The sequence below is a fragment of the Aulonocara sp. 'chitande type north' Nkhata Bay genome, linkage group LG23 (genome assembly GCF_057382095.1).
Source record: "Aulonocara sp. 'chitande type north' Nkhata Bay isolate Kocher_YH1m ecotype deep benthic linkage group LG23, A_spYH_male_GT1.1, whole genome shotgun sequence".
In the NCBI taxonomy this organism is placed as follows: Eukaryota; Metazoa; Chordata; class Actinopteri; order Cichliformes; family Cichlidae; genus Aulonocara; species Aulonocara sp. 'chitande type north' Nkhata Bay.
Genome location: NC_141365.1, coordinates 51410183 through 51432403, shown reverse-complemented (window position 1 = coordinate 51432403; position 22221 = coordinate 51410183). Strand labels below are relative to the sequence as shown.

Sequence of the window (22221 nt, the reverse complement as noted above, 5' to 3'; positions counted from 1 at the left end):
GGGTTTCTCTTCAGGTGGCCTGATGGCACCTTGTAGAAAACCGTCTGACATTTAACTCAAACATGTTTAAACTACGTTAATGTATTTGTGTGATAAAAATCAAAACATGCACAAATACTGTCTTATATGTAAAACAGGTTTTATTGAGTACAAATGCAGGTCAGTGTAAGGTCGTGTGTCACACACAGTGGAAAATCGGCGCCTCTACAACCGTCGTACAAAACAAATGGTTTAAGCCTCATGAAATTACAGTGAGATCTAAAACAGTTTTCAGCCTCCGTGCAGTTCAGCGACACTCCTGAGGTAACACGGTGAGCAGGAGGTCACTCCTGAGCCCAGAGCAGTAAACACCTGGGTTAATGAAGGCCCCAGCAGACGGGACGAGTTCCACACCCACACAGCACCGTGCTAATGCTACTGCTCTGAACCAGCTTAGCACAAAGACGAGTGAAGTATTCCCACCAGCTGTCCGTGGTTGAAAGGCCACTGTGAGGACAGGGCTGCAGAGACGCTGCTGATTAAACCAAGAGAACCAAGTTAACTCGAGTTATGAGAATAGTGTTGCCCTACAGTGTGATGTCACAGAAATCCATCCCTGAAGATTATTTTTGGAAGCAGCTTTTTCACCACCCAGCTGAGTCAGTGTGAGCCTGACTCGTCCTGGCTGTGGGCTGTAGGCACAGGAGGATTACTTCTGATTGCCAGGGTAATCCTTTAAAGTTTAGTGGAAGCACATCTGCCTGCAGACGAAGCCTCCGGTTTATGAGCCGTGGTATAGGTGGATGCTGCCATCCACAGCCTGCTTGGATGGATGCTCCGCCCGGATGCAGCTGCTGTCACTCAGCTCCTCGGCCGTGTCGCCAAAGCCATGGTAGTGTCCATAATGCAAGAAATCCCCACAGTCCACCCCGGTTGGCCCCAGGCACGCGGGCCAGTTGGAGACGCAGCCGCCCGGGCTGCTGCTCAGGTGCAGCGAGCCGCACATCTCGGCTGAAGCCCGCCGACAACGTGGCGGAGAGTGAGAGTTTGGAGAGAGCGGAGGAGGAGGCGCAGCGTGGAGATGCCCGTTGTTGAAATCTGCTTTTAAACACAGCAGCAGAGAAAATGGGATCAGAGGTAGATCATGTGATATTGTTGTAGCCATTTGCTGCTTTGCCACGCAGAGCAAACCCACCTGCGCTGAGCTCCAGGCTCATGGCTTCCAGCTCCTCGAGCGCGCTGCTCTGCACCAGCATACCTGCAGCACAGCACGATGAGAAGAGCAAACAAGCAAGCACCGCGCACACGCCTGACACGTAAACATTTCTTACCATCAGCCCTTTTGGCTTTTTTCAGGTGGCCCGCGTCCAGGGCGGCTAGCTGCCTCTTTCTGCTGAGCGCACCCAGACCACAGGGGGCGCCGCCTCCATTCTGCACTATGTTCCCCTCGTTACGCTGCTGCAGGTGCTTCTGGGCGTTGGAGATGAAGCAGAAACAGTCGTGGAAGCCTTGAGCGTGGGCCAGGTCTGCTGCCGTCTGCCCGCTTGCATTCTCTAAACTAAACAATAAGAATGAAGTCAGACAAAGTGCATCCTGGGTAACAGCACCTCAAACCATCAGAGCTCTAATGTTGCAAGAAGAAACCATCACGATCGAAGAAAACCAGTCCGAGTCTTGATGGTCTCACCCTGCAACACGTGCTGTGACTAACCTGCCCACTCACACACAGCAGGACCGCGATCACCGCCACGTTTCAGCTAAAGACGACAGGCCGTGTTTCAAACTGTTTATTTTCCTGTCTATCACACAGATGTGAAAGCCGTGTGCATGCCTCCCAAAACTGGATATAATACAATCTGGATATTATCAATAATGTTCTTTTTGTATTGTTAATATTCTACATTCATTTCATGCAAAATGAAACATTTCAACCTGTTTGTTTTCATTCTGATGCTGGATCATAAAATTTGCACTCCAGCATCTCAGATTATTAGAATATTTCATGTCGAGTTTGAGGAAGTTACGGTTCAGACAGTCTCGAGGACGTACACCGTCTGACTGCTGACGTCACGTTTGAGAAGGATCCATGAGCAGTCACAGAAGGCTGCTCACAGCCGTACTGGAGCATCTCCATGGAAGTGGACCGGAAGGGAAAAGCACGGCAGGAAAAGGTGCAGCAGACATGACCTCAGCCTCGAAATCAGTGTCAAGAAAAGTCATCTCAAGAACCTGGGAGAGCCTGACAGGAGTGGGCTGAGGTCAGATCAAGCCTGAACCAGAGATAACAGAGCAGCGCATCTCAGGAGGAGGAGGAGAAGGTCCAGAGTCTTCTTTTCAAACTGAAATGAGCTGTGGGCCACTGCCATCTCACGCTAGTGTTCAAGTAGCACAGAACAACAACAACAAACATTTCCAATGCCAAGTTGCATTATATTTCTTCACGTCAATAGTTTGAGATCCCTGCTCACATGTCACCTCCTGGTGCTGCTCCAAAGTCAACACAGACATCTACCAGCAGACGTTGGAGCTCTTCATGCTTCTCTCATTAGCTCTGTGAAGACACTCATTTATCGACATCATGTTTCGGTATTTCAGGAGTGGGACCACGCCTCCAAACACGCTCGTTCTAGTTGTCATCTACAGAGGTTCCCCCAGTTCTGCAAACTGCTCATTCTCCTTTACGTGCCCTCCCTCCCTCCTTCCTTGTTCTCAATTCCTTAACTTCTTCACTTCTATTTAGTACACGGGGATCTGCCAGGCCCGGGAGCCATCACCAGTCCCCTTCGAGGCCTTCCCCAAACCGCAGCTCAGTTCATGTCCAAGCATCACCTTTACCTGCTAAAATGCTGTCAAACCTAAAATGAGGACGTGGGCCCAGCGAGTGATGTGCAGCCGACTCACCTGACCTGAGCTATAGAGATTATGTGAAGAGGAAAACAAGAACCAGCCGACCCAAAACCCCAGAAAGGCCATCAGAGCAACCTGGAGAGCAGTAACACCTCCCCTCCACACTCGTGAAGTCTCAGCCACGTATAAATGAAGCTGGACTTTTCTGACTGATCTTCCGCTGCACTTTTTCACTTTGATGGGTGATGCTGAGCAGCGTCTGCACCGCTGTGAACATTCGGCTCGGCTGAGAATGGATACAAGGAGTGTAGAAGATATGAAAGTTTAGGTTTTTGAATGAAATGATGAAGAACAGAGGCGGTTTCCCCTAATATTCTAACCGTCTGAGATGTGGTCTATGCATGGTCCTAAATGAAAAAGAACAACATCAGGTTGAAACTGGAGGACCAATCAGGACACAGGAATCGCCAACATTTTGCTCCGATATCCTACACAGTACATCTGTGCTGTCATGAAAACAATCATGCTTTTGTGATTTCTAAGCTTCGATTATGTTCTAAAGTAAGCTCACAGCGCTGAAGCTTTTGTTCTGTAATGCTGGGGTGGTTTGGGTTTGAAAGCCCTGAACAGAAGGAGAAGTGAGTCATCGTTAGGAAATGAGCTGTGCTTTGTAGAAAACCACAGATCAAGTTCTGATTATCCACAGATGTTTCCACATAACCTCTCAAACATGCTGAGATCAAGTCTAAGCTTTTCTTTCCTCTGGAGTACCTAATAAAGTGGCCAGTGAGTGCAGATGTAATTTGGTTAAAAACCTACAAAAATAGACATTTCATTTTACAGGTATGTTTACCTGCTGCAAATTCTGACATAAATCTATTTTTTTCTGTCCAATTTGCTCCGTTGTCTTTGTAACATACAGCACAGCGCTGCACAGCACAGCGCTGCACAGCACAGCGCTGCACAGCACAGCGCTGCACAGCACAGCGCTGCACAGCACTGCACTGCACAGCACTGCACTGCACAGCACTGCACTCTGACGTACTCCTGAGACTAAGCTTCCAATCATTAGTGAGGCTGAGGCGTGTCCCATTAGCACACAGTATGTAAACAGTGAGGTGAGAGCTAAGCATGCATGCCTAAACATGACAGTCATCGTGAGTGCTTTGTTAGCATTGAAACCAATCACTGCAGGAAATACCTCGCCAGTTTGCCAGCTGCAGAAACTGTGGGAAGCGATAGTGAGCACTCAGTGGCACAACTGCAAGCTGCTCGCAGATGCACGTGTGGCAGATTCTGCAGTGCCTATTTGGATTGCTCCATCTTTCTGGGACAACTTCAGAAAATCAAGTTCAAACTCAAAGGCTGAAAAACATCACAACGTGCAGGGTGTTTGTTTCTGCCAGCACAATTTGACAATCAAGATCACAGCTGTTTGTTTTTTTAACATAATATATAACATTTTGCAAAAACACATCTTTATATTGATTTCAAAACAGTTAAAATGTCCTTCAACGAGTGTACAAATGCCTTGAGCAGAAAAGCTCATGTGAGTACTCACGTTTGAGTCTCAAAGCTCTGATTTCTCTTGGGAAAAGTTACAAAGACATTCAAGTGAGTATTAAATACATTAATAATACTGTGTTCAGTGGTTATTTGGTAGGTTAGTGGACGCATGAATCAGTTTACAGTTGCTAATAACAGCAGAAACATTTCAATCTGTATCAGTTTTGTCAAGGATTCTGTAAAGTAGTCGTATTATTTCTACAGGACATTCAAGTCATTAGACAGTTAATGGTTTCCCTGGAAACTGGCCTAATAAAATTCATTTAAACCATCAAAAAAACTCTTTGCATGAGAATGAAATCAGTCACTACTCGTCAGTCGTCCTCAGCCGCGCTCCATCTCTCTCACCGGCTGGTAAGGCAGATATAGAGAAGAGGTTGAGGAAGTGGGGTCAAGCACGCTACGGCGTTAGACCAAATCCAGAAAGTGAGAGTAACACACAGAGAGCAGCTGCGTCAGGTTGTAACCACCATAACGTGAGTGCAGAGGTTGCTGTTGCTCTCATTTTCAGTTTTATTTAGAGGAGCAGGATTTTGAATTCTGGGTTTAACAGGAAGCCAATACAGGAGAAATCTGCTCTCTCCTTCTAGTCCCTGTCAGGACTCTTGCTGCAGCATTTTGGATCAGCTGAAGGCTTTTCAGGGAGTTTGTAGGACTTCCTGGAATACAGTCGTCCAGCCTGGAAGCTCAGTGTCATCTAGTGGGAGCTGAGAAGGAAAAGCAGCCGAGCTGACAGGATCACGCACTGCAGAGCTCAGTGAGTGAGATCAGAAACTCTGCTGGTACTGACAGGTACAGCTCCTCTCTCCATTTAAAACATTCACAGCAGCCAGACTTCAACACAGAACGCTACAGCGCCCCCTGTAGGCGCTCTGTGTTGGTCAAGAATCACGTCCCATCAGTGGGTCATCAGAAAAGAGATCAAAAGGAAAAACTCAATAAAAGCAGAACATTTCTGAGACTAAATATTTAATAAAAATAATTTAAAAAATGGTCTACAGGTATTGACACCGATGGACTAAACAGTCTCAATATTTTTGCTCAGTAAATGGAGAGCCATGTTTCCTTGCTTTACTGCCCCAGCTACTTTATCATTTTTATTAAATATTTTATAATTTTATTAACGGTCTCTTGAGAACTTTCTGCTTTCATTACAACAGTAGGTTAAGGTAAAAGCCTAAATGATAAATGAGTGTAGTTTTCAGGAGAAAGCAAAGACAAAGGCCACAGTCTGATCACTGTTCTTGTGTTTTCCTCTTATTATGGAGTCTCAGGTGGTGTAACTGTCTCCATTTATATTACAGCACAGCATATTTACATGTTCAACTGCTGTTGCTGTGCCACATGCAGGCATAAAAACATGAGCTTTTCTGCTTTTACACTCACTACTTTTCTCCGCTGTGCATCATGACAAACATGCCAGAGGATTTTTACCTGAGCCGCTGCTGAACAAAACACAACACACACAACATTACTATCACTCTTTAAAGCAAATGGCACTCAAATGAGCTGACTGGAGGGAACGGCCACTGAAACACGTTTTAATAGTGGGACACTTTGTACGACGCAGAACGTCGTAAACTCTGATTCACAGAAAACATTTTTTAAACTAAAATGAACCGTCTGAGAAACAGTAAGGTCATTATGAATGTGCTGGCAGCAACAAAGGGGGACAGGGCCACGTTCATCACTGTGCAGCCTCCTGCCTTCTTTTAACTACAGTCTGTAAACACGTGTGAGCTGAGGAGAGCGGCTGCTGCACGTTTGGGAGAGGACCGGTGTCCCGCTCTGGTCAGTCCTGGCTCTGCTTTCATGACACACTAGATGTTCTCAGTTGGTGAACAGTTTGGGCTGCAGGCAGGCCAGCTCTGCAGACGGACTCCTCTACAATGAGCCATGATGCTGGAGTAGATGCCGTATGCTTCCCTGAAACACGTGGATGGAACACCTCTACAGCTCTAAAACCTGTATGTACTTTCACACACTGATGGAGCCTTTCCAGATGTGCCAGCTGCATATCTGGAAAGGCTGTCCACAGGCACTGATGCAACCCCACTCCACATCTGGCTTCTTCTCTGCATAATGGAGCTTTATCCTGCATGTGTGGATGACACGCAGAGCTGTGAATCAGCTCCATCATTACTGTCCGTGATGACATGTTCACAGTGAGGAACATTATTCTGAACCTGCAGTTTTCTGCAGACTGATGGACTCTGTCCACCTTTACTTCTGAGGAACTCGCCTCTTTGAACGTGTCCCTCTCTGTTACCAGCTGATTAACTGTAAATTCTTCCTCCAGCTGTTTCTGCTTTGAACCTCTGATCGCTCCAATCCAACATCCCAACTCTTTGTGAAGTGTTGCTGCCGTCACACCCAAAATCAGCTCGTATTTTTCTTAAAGTGATAGATTATCTCAGTTCAAAGATTTGTAAAACATATGGCTTTATGAGTTGGATTTGTCCAATAAAGCAAGCTTTGGCACAGATTTTAACTGGTCTTTATCATTATGTTCTCACTAAGTTAAGTATTAATAGAACCTGAGGCCATTATTTACTACACCACCACAGAATGGATTTTCTGCTGTAACTTCCTTATGGACAGTTAAGGACAATTACTTTATTTTTTTTTTGAATCAAGGATCTTGAGACTATTTCATGTCACCTGTTTGTACCAGAACTTCACTACATCTTCATCTTGGTGATGACAGATGGAAAATGATTGCGAGGATGTTAACAGTAGACCACTGTGGCTTGTTCCCTCCCAACAGCTGATGAGACACTAAGAATAAGATTTCAGGACAACAGAAAACATGGCAGAACCACAGCAGCTGATCTTTGTTAGCATGAGGAAACACGCAGCACTAAAGAACGCCAAACGCAGCCTGTTAATCAGGAAAACAAAAACAAGTCAGCAGAAATTATGCTGGCTGATGCCACATCCTCCTCCTCCTCTGGGTTTACCTCAGGCGGGATATCTGAAGCACAGCACTGAGCTGCAGGATTTCCCACTAAAGTAAATTTCACAGTAAAAATAAAAGCTGTAGTTATTCTGACCAGACCTGCTGAGCATGTGTGGCCTACATGACTCAAATCTAAGACGTGTAGCAGCTGCTGTGGTTCACACTCTGTGTGCCAGAGCTTCTGTGGTGCTTTACACTGGATATTACTACTAAGCCGAAGACTGCAGGATACTTACTGCGGTTTAGCGCCTGCTATCAAAAGGACCTGGATACACTCCAAGCTACCTGACCGAGCTGCCTTATGAATGGGAGCCTCACCAACAAAGTCCTGAAAACACAACGTAAACTGTAAGGTTTGAGATATGAATGAAGCTGTTAGAATAGCACAAGCCAACTGTGTTATAGACATGCAAAAATGACACTAATATTACTGACCAATCGAAGTCTAGGAGACAATATCATAATATGAAAATGTTCACAGTCACAGGACTGCAGCTGTGGTGACACTGCTCAGATTATTGTGCACTGCTCTTTTGAAATAAAAGGTGACCAGCAGCAGTGAAAGCTCCTGCCCTGTCGGCCCACGCCTGGGCCACTGATGGAAGAGCTCGGGTTCATGAGTACTGCTGGCACTGTGAACTCTGCATCCATTTCTAATTATCTTTTCAGCTTTGCTGCAAGTACGAGTTCAGTCCCAAAACCTTACCATGACTACAAGTACATATTTAGTGTGAACAACGCTGGAGACACTGTCAATAAAATGAACTTCATCTAACTTATGTACAGCAGATGCATAAACCAGAGGTCCCTAAATTCAAATATTCAGTGATAACACTCATAGATGCAAACAGCACCACATTAAGCATTAAATACTACACAATAGGTGAGTTTCCACACACTGACCTGCTTGTTGACGTCAGCCCCAGCCTGAGTGAGCCACACCACGCAGTGAGGATGTCCTCCGAATACTGCAGTGTGTGTTGGAGTCTGATTGAATCGGCTGGTCACCCTGTTCACCTCGCAGCCCATCTCCACCAGGTGCATCACGCACTCCAGCTGTGCCACATGCCAGTAACAAATACAAGAATCACAGTGACACACTGCTCATGTATGTCACTGCTGCAGATCTCAGAGGAGACCTCTGCACTGACGCACTTTCATTGTAAGAAATCTCCAACAGTTCTCCTTGTATATCACCTGAGTATTGTACAGCGTGCTGTTCTCAAAGCAGGCTTCAGCTGACTTTGGTTGTTAGACATATTTAAAAATCCCACTTAAGGTCCGCTTACAGGGACGTATAAGCAAAAAGTTTAAGTACATCCAGACACTGCTTAAAACATGTGCCCAGTAAGTGTTTGGAGATATTTCAAGGTGGCTGAAGAGACGCTTCTAGCAGAGCTTTGGTAAAGACAGTGATATAAAATGAAGAAGATCAGAATCGTACGAGAAGTAATTAATCATCTAATAAAATAAAATAAAAAAAACAGAGAGCAAGTTTTTATATTTCTAGAGAACAGAGGCTGTTGCGGCGTCGCAGGCTTCGTGTTTGTTTTGAGCCGATTTTGGCGCCTAAAAAGCGATTGGCTCCTACTGAACCAATGAAAACCTCCAAACACGTCAAGTTTTTTTTTTTTTGTCTTTAAAAAACCTTTGTTGTACGCCGGTACTCAGACATAACTGTTTGGGCCAATCAAACACAGTAAAGGAGCGCGGCGAAATATTAAAGAGGAAAAAATCTTTTAGCTTGATTATGAGCGCTGTCCGCCGCCATGTTGGAGTTTAAACATATAATACACACAGTGTGGTTACAGTTCACAGCAGCAGGCAAAAGTGCACACCTATTTTAACCCTCTTTCGTGTTTCATGGACACCACTATTGAATACCCAGTGATTGCATGCTAACCTGTCCATAGTGAGCAGCCCAGTGAATGGGAGTCCATCCATAGAAGGAGTCCTCGGCAGTTAGATGGATGTGGTTTGACAGCTGCTGTAACAGAAGGACCAGAGCCCCAACATCTCCATCCCGGCAGGCACGGTGCACTGGGAAGCGGCTCACAAACACGTCATCCCCGGAGAAGCGGGCTTCTAGTCCCCCAGACATGAGTGAGCTGAGAGAGGGCAAACGGAAGCGCTTGTCTCCACCGCACCGGTCCCACGGAGCACACTGAAGAAGTTCAAACACAAAGGAAGAGCCCAGCTCTCTCGCAGGCCGTAAAACCCGGACTGGAGCCCGCCTCACAGCTACGTCCCGTGTGTTTGGGGCGGTCTGCGCTAAAAAGCGGCCAGGAACAGGTCCTCAGTCCTTTGACTCACACCACTGGTGAGCATCTTTATGTGTCCAATATATTCAAAAACATTGGTGATGTGGCACTAAACAACTCAAACCTCGGTCTGTGGATTCAGAAACATTTCTTAGCTAACGTGCTAGCTCTGCTAGCTGTGTAATAAACTGAGTGCTGGTCTCTGTGACCCCAGAAGCAGACTCACCAACCAGCAGTAACATGGCAGCCTTATCAGGCGGGAAAAAGACGAGCCAAAAGGCAAAGGTAAGACACCCAGCCAGCCCCGGACGAACCTGCCTGCTGTTCCTGCTAATCAGGAGAACAAAGACGGCATCTTTAGCTTTGTCCTCGTCAGACCGGCTGGAGTCCAAAGACTGGGCCTCTCAGTGTTCGATGAATCTGTGATAGTGGTTACTACAAGTACAGAGTTAAAACGCGTACCTGGCTAATAAAAGTGGGACTTTTTCAAGCCAGCAGCTAAACCTTTAACCTTGTTATAATTCAAATACAACTATCTGAGTGACAGAGCCATCTTTAGGCAGTGTGCTCAAACCCTGAGATGACACTGTAGACTTACATTACATTATAAAACTAAAAATGTGGGCTGTGCATAATTTCAATGAAGAAACTACAGGAAGTGTCTCTGTTCTGGAGACACTGTAAAGTCTGTCTGAACTTAATTAAGTTAAACCAGTAACTCAGCAGAGACCTCTTAAATGATGGTGATGATTTAAAACTCAGAGAATCAGTGCACTGAAGCTGATATTGCAGAACATGGTCGGCCAACACATACCTAAGACTTTCCTTCTGTGTTTTCTATTCATTTGTCCCCATTGCTTATTTCTAGGCCATCCTACAGACATGCTTCATTGTGATAGCAGTTTACACTGAGCCCTTATCACACTCTGCCTGGTCTCGAGTGCATATTTAATAGTTTCCTTGTCTGTCTATGGATTACTTAGAATCTAAAAAAGCACAATTAAATGAGCGCATCTGTGGCAAAGAAGGATGCAGTCTTTTTCTATCTTTTTTTCTTCCAGGGTGGCTTTATCCGAGTGAGGAAGAGAGATTTAGAGAAGTTGACCACAGAAGTCATGCAGCTTAGAGAGTTCCTGCCCAGAGTTGTGAATGGGGATCTGATGGAGATGCTGCATAAAGCCCAAGCAGCTCAGACAAGTATGCTGAACTCCACTCTGATCCTGCTGTAAACACGAGGGTGTTGTGTGTATCACAGAGCAGAACATATACAGTTAATGTATAAACCTGAAGGCTTGTTGAAGACATCCAGCTACAGAGAGACAGAGTTGTCTAATGTCAGTGGAGCCAGGTCTGTTTAACAGCCCTCACAGGTGATAAGGAAAGCCAGGTGCACCTGCTTTCTCATTAGCCTCATTTTATCTTCTACTCTGACCCGGGCCTGACCCAGTAAATATACAGCACTGTTGATCTAAGAAGCTTGGAAAGAAAAGCATCTGGACTTTAAGTTTCTTGAAGACATTTCACCTCTCATCCGAGAAGCTTCTTCGGTTCTAAGAGAGTCCCCGGTGGGACCCTAGTGGGAGTTGACCCACTGCTGATCATGTGTCTCACCACATGAGTCAAGGTGTGAAAAAGGGTGTGGGTCATTATCAGCAGAGGTTTCGGGTGAGACCATCGTGAGACCTTGCTTCACCAATTCACCTGACCTGTTGAGGTCAACTGGCAAGATGTGAGTGGTTGTTAAGGTGCCTGGGAAGGGATCTCCAAACTGGATTGTAGGTGGCAGACAACTGGTATTGTGAGCCACCTGGGACTCTCCACCAGTTTCTTCAAACATCTTCAAGAACCTTAAAGAAGTCCAGTTGCTTTTCTTTCCATTTAGCACTGCTATTCACGAAGGATGTTGTCTCACCACAGTATGTTGTGGTAATATAAGAAGAATTGGGTCGTGTCTTTTTTTGGAAGACATTGCACACCACGCCGAGCTATGCCAGGTTCCCAGCTTTCAGCAGTTTGGGGTGGGAGTACAAAAATAGTATTTCCTGCCTGTCAAACTAGTGAATATGTGGTATTTCCACAAATTCTCCTAAAGACATGGAGACAGTATCTTGGGTGCTGTTAGGTGCCTGGTGTCCTCACCTGCTGCTGTGTCCGGCTGTTTGTCACCCCCGCTGCTTTCCACTGGACCATTCTTCTGAGAGCAGCCCGATCTGCCAGCATCCTGGCCTCCGCCTGCCACGGCCTGGCTTTAGGGTGGTGCTCCCCGTCTCTCTGGCTCTGGCACAGAGGCTAACTTGCTAACTAGCTGCTTGTGCTCCGACATGGCGACCATGAAATATGTCCCGTCGGCTCTGCTGGATCTCTGCCATCACCTCGCTCCTGGATGATGATGATGTCATCAAATCTCTCGTGACACTGAGCATGCTCCTTGATGTCCTCTGACAGGCGCAGACGTCATCGCGACAAAGCTGAGAAGCGCTCTTTACGAACCCCGCCGTACTCTAACCAGCCGCCTGCTGTTTCCATGCAACCTTTGAAAAACACGAACAAAAAGCCAGCTCAGCAAAACATCACGTGTGATTTAAAAGTCTAAAACGAATCAGTCATCACATGTAAGGTTTTTCCGTTTCCTCTCTTTGTGACATCTTCCTCCATCTGTCACACGCGTTTTTTTCCCGTCGCTCCTCCTCGATAGCGCTGCAGAGATGCTGAAATATCAGCACCACCGTGAATGCATCACGGGGATGATAAAGGTTGTGCTGAGGCTGAAAACCCCCGAGATGTCATTTATTTTTCTCACTGACCTGCCTGCATGATAGACGCTGCACTTAAGGTTTTTCACCCATTTATTGACATTAAAAATGTCCTTTTCAGGAGGGCTCTAGCACTGCGCCAAATATAACGTGACAGCTCTATAAAGGTATTTGAAGTGACCCAAAGGACTGGTCTGATTATCTGTGTAGGTGCTCAGTCATCCAGCTCATGGTGGTCTAAGGAGCCTGGAAGAAGGCGCCTGAACTTCTTTAAATTTCCTTTAATATCTTTGTCTAAGCAAAGAGACATAAAAAAACGCAGGGAAAAATCAGAAATCACTTTTTGGCACGACAGCATTTCGGATTCTTCTGCCCACTCGACCCTGTTTACCACCCCCAGAAGCCCCAGCTTGTCCTCCTCCACACGCCTCCTTACCCATACTGACTCTCACAGCTGCCCCTTTACTGCAGAATGTATGCCACTGTTAGACTGCTCCAGCAGCACGCAGCATATCATCTAAGAGGTCCCACACTGGACCTGAGATGTGCCCTGTATTGACCTGTCCATCTCTGAGCACTATGCTATCCTTTTTCCTCTTCCTTTACAGGAACATCAAGTCTGTTACTACATGAAACCTAGTTCACATCTGTGGGAGATGCACACACAGACCACACAGTGTGCTGTGTGTAAGACGCGGACTTTTAAGTTGCATACTGCCATTCACTGCTTAGACTCCATGGCCCCTAATATCATGTCCTCCCCCTGGTTCACCTGTGTGCTACACTCCATGAAGGGCTCAGGCCTCAGTGTCCCCCACTAAAGAAAGTTTGTTAACTATTAACTGGTTGTTTTGTCCCTGTGAAAATGAAAAGAATTACAAACCCATAGAAGGTCCAGAAACCCAGGACCACCGCAGTGAAACCCTGTCTCTGCTTTCTCATGGTAAACACTCACCGCCACCATGGAGACCGTGTCATAAATCACGATTCTCAGCCACTTATTCAGTTTAGGGTCTCAGGGGTTGGAATTAGAGGCGGTTATACTCCGGAGAGGTTGCCGGCCTCTTACAGGACTGGGAGATTATGACATAATCAAAATGGGACCAAAACTCTACCTTAAAGCTGACAAAGTTTCATGTTGTGGAAAACTAGTGTTAGAAACATTACATAAGAATATCTGCTCTCAAACTGTGTGTGTGTTTAGTGAAGGAGCAGATTGTGAAGGAGCAGATGAGGCAGGAGTGTCTGCACCTGCAGTCTCGACTGGATGCTGTGCAAACTGAGAGTCAAAAAGAGAAAGAGGTGAGAGCGACAGTCAGACCTGAAAATGGACTCATAACAATAACATGAAAATATTTCTGGTATCCCACTGAGGAAACTGGACTTGCTTGATGAATTTGGGCTTGTCTTGCTTTAAGCCATGCTGTCATTTATTACTTGTTGTATGTGACACTGCACTGAATCCACGTGAATGGATGTTCAGGAAAAGCTGCTGTTACGTGAGCAACTGTGGCAGAGCAGAGTGGAGCTGCAGCAGCAGGCAGACTTCTGCTCTGGTCTGGGATCTGCTGCCTGCAGTCTGCTGTGGAGCTGCTCTGCCAAGGAGGACACCGTCTCACTTTGGCTGGCTGATGTGAGTCATGTTCAGTCTTTTCTGTCTCTGTGTGTGGACTTGGACTTGTTTCCCTGTAACAAAAACCCCAAATATGGCTACAGGGATACATGTTAGTGGTCAGTAGCGTTTGTATAAAGTGCAGCCACAGCTGAAAGTGAAACAGTATTCAATACATGAACATCAGATCCCAGTTTAATCCCAGTAGGAGGAGACACAAGTGTTTTGGGAATGGGCTGCAGCCGGAACAAATATCTGCCTTTAAAAAATCAAAAATCATTTCCACAGTAACAAACTTGTCCCAGCATGCACAATAATTAGTTTGACTTGCTTGATCAAACCAACACAGTATAATTACAAAATGACCTTCTGACCACTGTGTTGTACATCTTTAGCTGAAACAATAAAATATGTTGTTTAAAGTGTTTGATGCAAAAGAAACATGGCTCCATATATTTTGGTCATTCCACATAATAATTTTATGCAGTGCAAACAAAAGAGCATCCTCTCTGCTCCTTCTCTTCTCTCTCCAAATTAAATTGGCTCCATGTTTTGTTGGTCACTGAGACATGATCTAACAGTATTTGTAACAGCAGATGTTAATGCTGCTGGATTGTGTGTGTGTGTGTTGCGTGTGCGTGCGCACACTTCAGGGGAAGCTGCAGGCCTTCCTTGCTGTAGCTGCTCAGACTCTCGAGAGCTTTGTCACGTCTTTGGATGAAGAGGAGAAAAGTCAAACTGAGGACTACAACTCCCACGAGCACCAGTTTGTGCTGGCAGTGGCTGGGACCATTACTAGTGAGTCTGAAGCTTCTAGCAGTCAGAAAGGATGTGTCGAAGCACATTTTCTTAGAACCTCCATCAACACGAATAACTGCTCGATTGTCAGCTGACTTTTCTTTGTTTCTTATCAATCAGATGTAGCAGCAGTAACGCAGGGGCGGGACTTCCTGTCAAGCTCAGCGCATGTCTTGCTGGACACTTTGATGAAACTTCTCAAGTTGATGAAGCCTGGTGTCTTCCCCAGACTGAAAGTGTATGTGGATCAACCTCTTTGTCATTAATATGTATCAGGATTGAATAGAGTTAACAAGAACGTGACACAATGTTTGATCCATGAATCATAACAGGATCAAACCTACTTTTACTTTCCTCTAAAGCAGTCATTTGCAAAGTAAAATTCCTACATTTTTCATTCAGTAATATAGATTTTAATTTGAAACCATCAGTGAGCCTCAGTGTTGGTCAGCTGTACTGACTTTATTCACAACATAGTTTTCAAAAAGTCTGCACACTGTGTGAAATGTAAGTGAAAACGGATCAGAGTCAGGTCCACACCATTGAAACACTTTATTAGAATGAAACAGTAACAGGAGAACATCCGGGTCTTTTTAAGAATAGGCTTGTGCAGACTTTGATGGCAGCCACACATTTTTAGTTAGCCTGTGACAGGGTGTGTTTCCACTATGCTGCACTCCTTTGTAAGCATCACTGGGAGCACTTCAGCGGTTCAGGTTAAATTGAATTAAATTTTCAATTCAGTTTTGTTTATACAGTGCTAAATAACAACAACGGCTGCCTCAAGGTGCTTTATATATTTATATTATATAATCTAATATTATTATATATTATACCCTACTATAATACATGCAGAGAAAACCCCAATGAGCAGCACGTTGGCGACAGTGGGAAGGAAAAACTTCCTTTTAACAGGAAGAAACGTCCGGCAGAACCAGGCTCAGGGAGGGGCGGGGCCATCTGCTGTGATTGGTTGGGGTGAGAGAAGGAAAACAAGATAAAGACATGCTGTGGAAGAGAGACAGAGGTTAATAACAAGCATGATTCAATTCAGAGAGGTCTGTTAACACATAGTGAGTGAAGAAGAAACACCCAGTGCATCATGGGAATCCCCACCAGCCTCAGGGATTCAGTGTCACCTGATTGAGCCTGAATCCAAACTGGAAGCTGGTTCCACAGAAGAGGGGCCTGAAAACTGAAGGCTCTGCCTCCCATTCTACTTTTAAATACTCTAGGAACAACAAGTAGGCCTGCAGAGCGAGAGCGAAGTGCTCTAATAGGATGATATGGTACTACAAGGTCATTAAGATAAGATGGGGCCTGATTATTGAAGACCTTGTATGTGAGGAGCAGGATTTTGAATTCAATTCTGGATTTAACAGGAAGCCAATGAAGGGAAGCCAAAACAGGAGAAATATGCTCTCTCTTTCTCTCGGGGTGGCTGTAGCTCAGGAGGTAGAGCAGGTCACCTACTGATTGGAACGTTGGTGGTTCGATCCCTGGCTCCTCCAGTCTGCATGCCAAGTATCCTTGGGCAAGATACTAACCCCAAGTTGCTCTCCGATGCATCCATCGGAGTGTGAGTTTTGTTATAAAAGCGCTCAGTTTAGAGTCAGTGTGGGCAGTTGGGAGATTGAGTGAATGAGGCATGTTGTATACAGCACTTTGAGCACTCCGGGAGAGTAGAAAAGCACTATATAAGAATCAGTCCATTTACCATCTTTCTAGTCCCTGTCAGGACTCTTGCTGCAGCATTTTGGATTAGCTGAAGGCTTTTCAGGGAGTTTTTGGACTTCCTGATAATAATGAATTACAGTCGTCCAGCCTGGAAGTAATAAATGCATGAACTAGTTTTTCAGCGTCACTCTGAGACAGGATATTTCTAACTTTAGAGATGTTGCACAAATGGAAGAAAGCAGTCTTACATATTTGTTTAATATGTGCATTGAAGGACATGTCCTGGTCAAAAATGACTCCAAGGTTCCTCACAGTGTTACTGGAGGCCAAGGTAATGCCATCCAGAGTAAGAATCTGCTTAGATACCATATTTCTAAGATTTTCAGGGCCGAGTACAATAACCTCAGTTTGATCTGAATTAAGAAGCAGAAAGTTAGCGGCCATCCAGGTCTTTATGTCTTTAAGACATTCCTGCAGTTTAACTCATTGGTGTGTGTTATCTGGCTTCATGGATGACGCAGACTGGGACATGTTTCGGCGCAGCTCTGATGACATCAACATGTTTACGGAAGCGGTTGTGGGATTTATCGGGAAACTAGCGGACGACACAGCAGAAAGAACTATCATCCGAACGTTTCCCAACCAGAAGCCGTGGGTGGATAAAAACATCCGCGACGCTCTGAGATCACGCACCGCTGCCTACAATGAAGGGCTTGTCTCCGGTAATATGGACCTATACAAGGCTGCGTCCTACAACATGCGCAGCGCGGTCAGAAAGGCAAAGCGGAGCTACGGGGAAAAACTAGAGTCACAGCTACGACAGTGCGACTCTAGGAGCCTGTGGAAAGGACTGCGGACTATAACGGACTATAAACGACCAGCTTCTTCAATGATGAATGCCGATGCTTCACTGGCTGATGAGCTGAACACGTTTTATGCTCGCTTCGACGCCGCAGCAATTAAAACAACAAACGGCTGCGCGCGCTCGGAGTGCACCAGTGAAGAAAATGCATTCGTCATCACAGAGCATGCCGTGAGGAACACCTTCAGGAGGGTGAACACCAGGAAGGCAGCAGGACCAGATGCAATCCCTGGCCGGGTCCTTAGAGCCTGCGCTGATCAACTAGCACCGGTGTTCACGGAGATCTTCAACCTCTCCCTGGCCCAAGCTGTGGTTCCCACGTGCTTCAAACGGTCCATTATTGTCCCTGTTCCAAAGAAACAACAGCCCGCTTGCCACAATGACTACCGCCCAGTAGCACTGACTTCAATTGTGATGAAGTGTTTTGAAAGACTGATGAGAGATCACATCACTTCTTCACTTCCTCACACCATCGACTCACTTCAGTTTGCTTACCGGACTAATCGTTCCACAGACGATGCCATATCTCACCTGCTCCACACATCCCTGAGTCACCTGGACACTGGCAGAGGGAATTATGTTAGGATGCTGTTCGTGGACTACAGTTCAGCATTCAACACAATAATTCCCTCTAAGCTTTTCACCAAGTTGACGGATCTAGGACTCAGCTCATCACTGTGTCAGTGGATCCTCAACTTCCTCACAGACAGACCCCAATCAGTGAGGGTAGGAAAACAAGTCTCCCCCTCCATCTCACTCAGCACTGGAGTGCCTCAGGGCTGTGTTTTAAGCCCCCTGCTGTACTCACTGTACACTTATGACTGTGTTGCCACATCCGACACCACCTCCATTGTCAAGTTTGCTGACGACACTGCTGTTGTGGGCCTGATCTCCGACAACATCGAGACGGCCTACCTGGAGGAGATTAGGAACCTGGAGACCTGGTGCCAGGAGAATAACCTCCTCCTAAACATCAGCAAGACTAAGGAGCTGATCGTGGACTTCACTACAAAGCAGGCGAGGAATTACAAACCCCTCATCATCAGTGGCACGCCAGTGGAGAGAGTGGACAGTTTCCGATACCTGGGTGTCCACATCACTCAGGACCTGTCATGGTCCTGTCACATCAACACCCTGGTTAAGAAAGCCCGTCAGCGTCTCTTCTTCCTCAGAAGACTTAGAGACTTCCATCTGCCACTGAAGGTGCTCAAGAACTTCTACTCCTGCACCATCGAGAGCGTCCTGACGTCAAACATCTGCACCTGGTTTGGGAACAGCACCAAGCAGGACAGACGAGATCTGCAAAGGGTGGTGCGCTCGGCAGAACGCATCATTCAATCAGAGCTCCCTGACCTGCTGTCCATCTACACCAAGCGGTGCAAGTCCAAAGCTAGGAAGGTTATGATGGACCTCTCCCATCCCAACAATGGACTCTTCTCACTGTTGAGGTCTGGGAAGCGCTTCCGCTCCCTTAAGGCCAAAACAGAGAGAATGAGGAGGAGCTTCTTCCCCCAGGCTATTCAGGCCTGAACCAGGTGTAGGACTGGACTCTCCCACACACGTCACTATAAGACTGGACTCTCACACACGTCACCACACGCACCACCACACATTTCCTATAATCCTATAATTCCTATAATTTATAATCCTTATCTTTATAATCTCTTCTGCTATTTGCACATTCTTTACTGTAAATTCCTAAGTTAATTTGTAAATTTTTGTAGTAAATTGTAAATATTGTAAAACTTTTCTTCTGTCATTTAATGGTCGGGCATTGTACAGCTACAAGCATTTCACCCCCATGTCATACTGTGTATGGTTGTGTGTGTGTGACAAATAAAATTTGAATTTGAATTTGAGATAGAGCTGGGTGTCATCTGCATAGCAGTGTAAATGTATGCTATGTCTTCTAATGATGCTGCCTAAGGGAAGCATGTATAATGTAAACAGAATTGGTCCTAGCACTGAACCCTGTGGAACTCCATAATTAACCTCAGTGTGTGAAGAGGACTCTCCATTTAAAGAGTGTTCACAGAGGTTTGGACTTTATTTGAGTTAGATTTTGTAGTGTGACAGTTAACGGTAATGCTATGAGCTAAACGTACTCGCTCCATTTTAAGATCTTCTCTGGTATAAACATCAGTATAGTATAATTATATACTCATCAGTTCATCAGTCTAAGTCTGCCAAGATGAATGATCCCATTTATAACCAGTAAGGTCAACAATGTTTATTAAAAAGCTGATAACAGCTGGAATCTGGTTTCCAGAGGGTTGTAGGTCCAGGTTTCCATGCAGTTCCAGCTGCTGTAATTGTGAGTGACTATTGGCTTCTCATTCTGTACAATATAAAATCCATGTAACAGTTTGTAGAAGAGTTTGGGCTGCAGGTTTTGTGCCTCCTTTGTCATCATTCTTATCCCTCAGCTATAAAAGGCTGAGTATTGTTGTCGCCCTGCTGGGCAACATGGACACTTTGACGTAACATAAGCTTTTCAAACTGATACAAAGGCGTGTCTAAAAACTTGATCTGTGTTCTGATGTCTCTCCTTGTTTCCTGAGCTTCCTTCTAGCATTGAAGTTCTAACATTTTATTAAGACAAACAACATAAGTAGTTCCAACACGGATTAAAGCTGCTGCTTCTCCACGAGGATTGGAGCCATTTGATACGGTGCAGCCACCTCACTGGTACCCTTCATATGTGAGATATTTCAGAGATGTCCAGCTGGGATGTCTCTCAATTGGGAATGCCTCGGTGTCCTATGATAAGAGCTGAAGGATGTTCAGTGGGAGATGGAGGTTTGGGCATGTCTGCTCACACTGTTGCCCATGCTGGCTGCACCCTGATCATCAGCAGCACATGGATAGAAAGATGCAGATTCTGTTTTCATTGACATATTAGTAGAAAGTTAAAGTGATCATAGCCAGAATCAGACAGGTTATGTCAAGCGACACTGCAGAGGTTCTTGTCCATGTATTTGTGTCTTCATGTATTGATTATTGTAACGCTCTTCTTTCTGGGCTTCCAAAGAAAAGTTTCAGAGGTCTACAGATGGTGCAAAATGCAGCTGCTCGCATTTTAACAAGAACTGGGAAATTTGAGCACATTACCCTGTTCTGAGATCTCTGGCTACCTCGTCAGGTTCGAGCAGATTTTAAGGTCCTGCTGCTCACCTACAAGGCTTTAAACGGACTGGCACCTTCATACCTCTCCGACCTTTTACACCTTCATGTTCCACCCCGTGCTCCATGTGTTGAACACACATTTGTGTACAGGTCTTAATTCTGTGGCTTTTAGTTTTTAAATTCTTACTGTTTTTAACTTGTATTGTGTTTTACTTGTACTGCTATTCATCGCTTTTATTTATTCATCTTTTTAGTTTCAAATTGCTGCACAGCACTTTGTTTGAAAGCACTTTATAAATAGAGTTATTATTATTATTATAGCGACCAAGAGTTTGTAATGTTTGTGTGTGGTATGTGTTAGTAAAAAGGGACCTACTAAAGTAAATACCTGTAATTGCAACAGTGTGCAGAGCTCATACGACCACAATGAAACCCACAAACTTGACGAACATCATAGTTTCACAGTGCTGACCAACCACCACTCACTCATTGGAATTTTATTAAACTTCTTTTTTAAAAGCTCTTAAAAGGGATCTGAATGTGTTGATATGTTGTGGCCACTAGATGTCAGTGTTTCTCTGCAGTGTGGACTGCTGTTCACTACGGTGATGCTTTGCTGCAGGTTGATGCTGATGGCGCTCTATAACGTGAGCATCAGTCTCAAAGGACTGAAGTACCTGAGTGAGAACCAAGGAATCCTCCCTCTCATCTGGAGCCTGCTTGATGGTAAGCTGCTGCATGCTCCAACAACAACAGTGTCTGCCCATCACTCACAGACACTGTGCAGACACTGTGCTCTAGCTCTGGCCTACAACCCGTCTCAAGTCTAACCTTCAATGACACTGATATAGTTAATTGAATAAACTGTCAGTGTCACAGACTGTGTATTCCAGGATCTAATTTGTGTGTCTGTAGACGGACACTGGGAGGTGTGTCTCCACTCCCTGCGTCTCCTGCAGTCCATGTTGTTAGAGGACGATGTGTTGCTCCTGTTGGGCTCCTCGCTCCTGGATCCAGACCTGTGTGCTCGCGTCAGCAGGCTCGCTGCCAGCACGCAGCCAAGCCTGAGACTGACTGCTCTGCAGACCTTGGAGGACCTCCAGGCCCTCCAACAGGTACCACAGTATGATGAACCCTGCTTCCCTGCTCTTGCAGTCATTGTGTTTACCACACTAACTCTGTCAGGACAGAAATGAGGACTTGGTATGTGTTCAGGTTAACTTCACCTGTTTTGCTTCTTTTGTTAGCATCTGAGTCTTTCACTGCTACTTTTCTTCACACCTGGTAATTTATCACATAACAGTTAGTGAAAGCACTAGTTAGTGTGTTTTAGGTTCGGCTGTTAGTCTCGGTTTTGCTGAATAGAGAAGCAACTGCACTGATGTCTCACACGGGCAGATCTAAAGTCTAAAGCTGGTGTGATTGTGCACTGCATGCAAATGTAGACACTTGTCCCTTCCTCACATCACCGTGAGATCCATCCCTGACCTTTCTGAGCACAGACTGTGACATGGTGTGTTTCCAGGGCCGGGCCTGCAAACAGAGCCGTGTGTGACGAGGGAGGACTTGAAGTGAAAGAAGAGCCTTTCTCACTGCATTGTTCACTGTTCAGCTTCTATGTATGTTCACACTGCTGTGCATTGTTAGTGCTTAAAGTGCATGTAGATCTGCATTGTTAAACCTGTCCTAGTAAAGATGTTTGCAGTGTGTCTGTGTCGTGTCAGTACAGCAGAAGCACAGGACTGAACTGCTCTGAAGGTCTTCTGCACTGATCTGTTCTC

General features: G+C 45.5%; 2 protein-coding genes across 5 annotated transcripts; one reads left to right on the top strand and one right to left on the bottom strand.

The window, feature by feature from the left end:
• Positions 1-618: 618 nt before the first annotated feature.
• ankrd10a (ankyrin repeat domain 10a) lies at positions 619-12256 on the bottom strand. Of its 2 annotated transcripts, none has more exons than XM_086281979.1 (6): positions 9255-12256; positions 8255-8407; positions 7588-7679; positions 1311-1537; positions 1175-1237; positions 619-1077 (listed from the first exon to the last, which is right to left on the bottom strand). In XM_086281979.1, the coding sequence occupies exons 1-6, from the start codon at positions 9450-9452 to the stop codon at positions 761-763; spliced, it is 1050 nt and encodes a 349-aa protein (XP_086138105.1). In that variant the 5' UTR covers positions 9453-12256; the 3' UTR covers positions 619-760. The 2 variants fall into 2 exon arrangements, with proteins under 2 accessions (XP_086138105.1, XP_086138106.1); XM_086281980.1 differs by having other exon boundaries at positions 11752-12256.
• On the top strand, positions 9053-22147 carry hsf2bp (heat shock transcription factor 2 binding protein). 3 transcript variants are annotated; one of them, XM_086281983.1, is made up of 10 exons: positions 9053-9671; positions 9827-9897; positions 10674-10809; positions 13570-13667; positions 13849-13998; positions 14631-14775; positions 14896-15013; positions 21063-21166; positions 21356-21555; positions 21966-22147. In XM_086281983.1, exons 2-10 carry the CDS (start codon positions 9853-9855, stop codon positions 21993-21995), a joined length of 1026 nt encoding a protein of 341 aa, XP_086138109.1. In that variant the 5' UTR covers positions 9053-9671; positions 9827-9852; the 3' UTR covers positions 21996-22147. The 3 variants fall into 3 exon arrangements, with proteins under 3 accessions (XP_086138109.1, XP_086138110.1, XP_086138108.1); XM_086281984.1 differs by having other exon boundaries at positions 9053-9897; XM_086281982.1 differs by lacking the exons at positions 9053-9671; positions 9827-9897 and having other exon boundaries at positions 10602-10809.
• The last annotated feature ends 74 nt before the right edge of the window (positions 22148-22221 follow it).

Coding starts and splice junctions, on each gene's coding strand:
- ankrd10a (XM_086281979.1), bottom strand. CDS start 9,452: ATGTCTGGGGGACTAGAAGCCCGCTTCTCCGGGGATGACGTGTTTGTG. Junction 1,238..1,310: donor AAAAGCCAAAAGGGCTGATG/GTAAGAAATGTT, acceptor GCTGTGCTGCAG/GTATGCTGGTGCAGAGCAGC. Junction 1,078..1,174: donor GAGCCTGGAGCTCAGCGCAG/GTGGGTTTGCTC, acceptor GTTTAAAAGCAG/ATTTCAACAACGGGCATCTC.
- hsf2bp (XM_086281982.1), top strand. CDS start 10,617: ATGAGCGCATCTGTGGCAAAGAAGGATGCAGTCTTTTTCTATCTTTTT. Junction 10,810..13,569: donor AGCCCAAGCAGCTCAGACAA/GTATGCTGAACT, acceptor GTGTGTGTTTAG/TGAAGGAGCAGATTGTGAAG. Junction 14,776..14,895: donor AGTGGCTGGGACCATTACTA/GTGAGTCTGAAG, acceptor CTTATCAATCAG/ATGTAGCAGCAGTAACGCAG.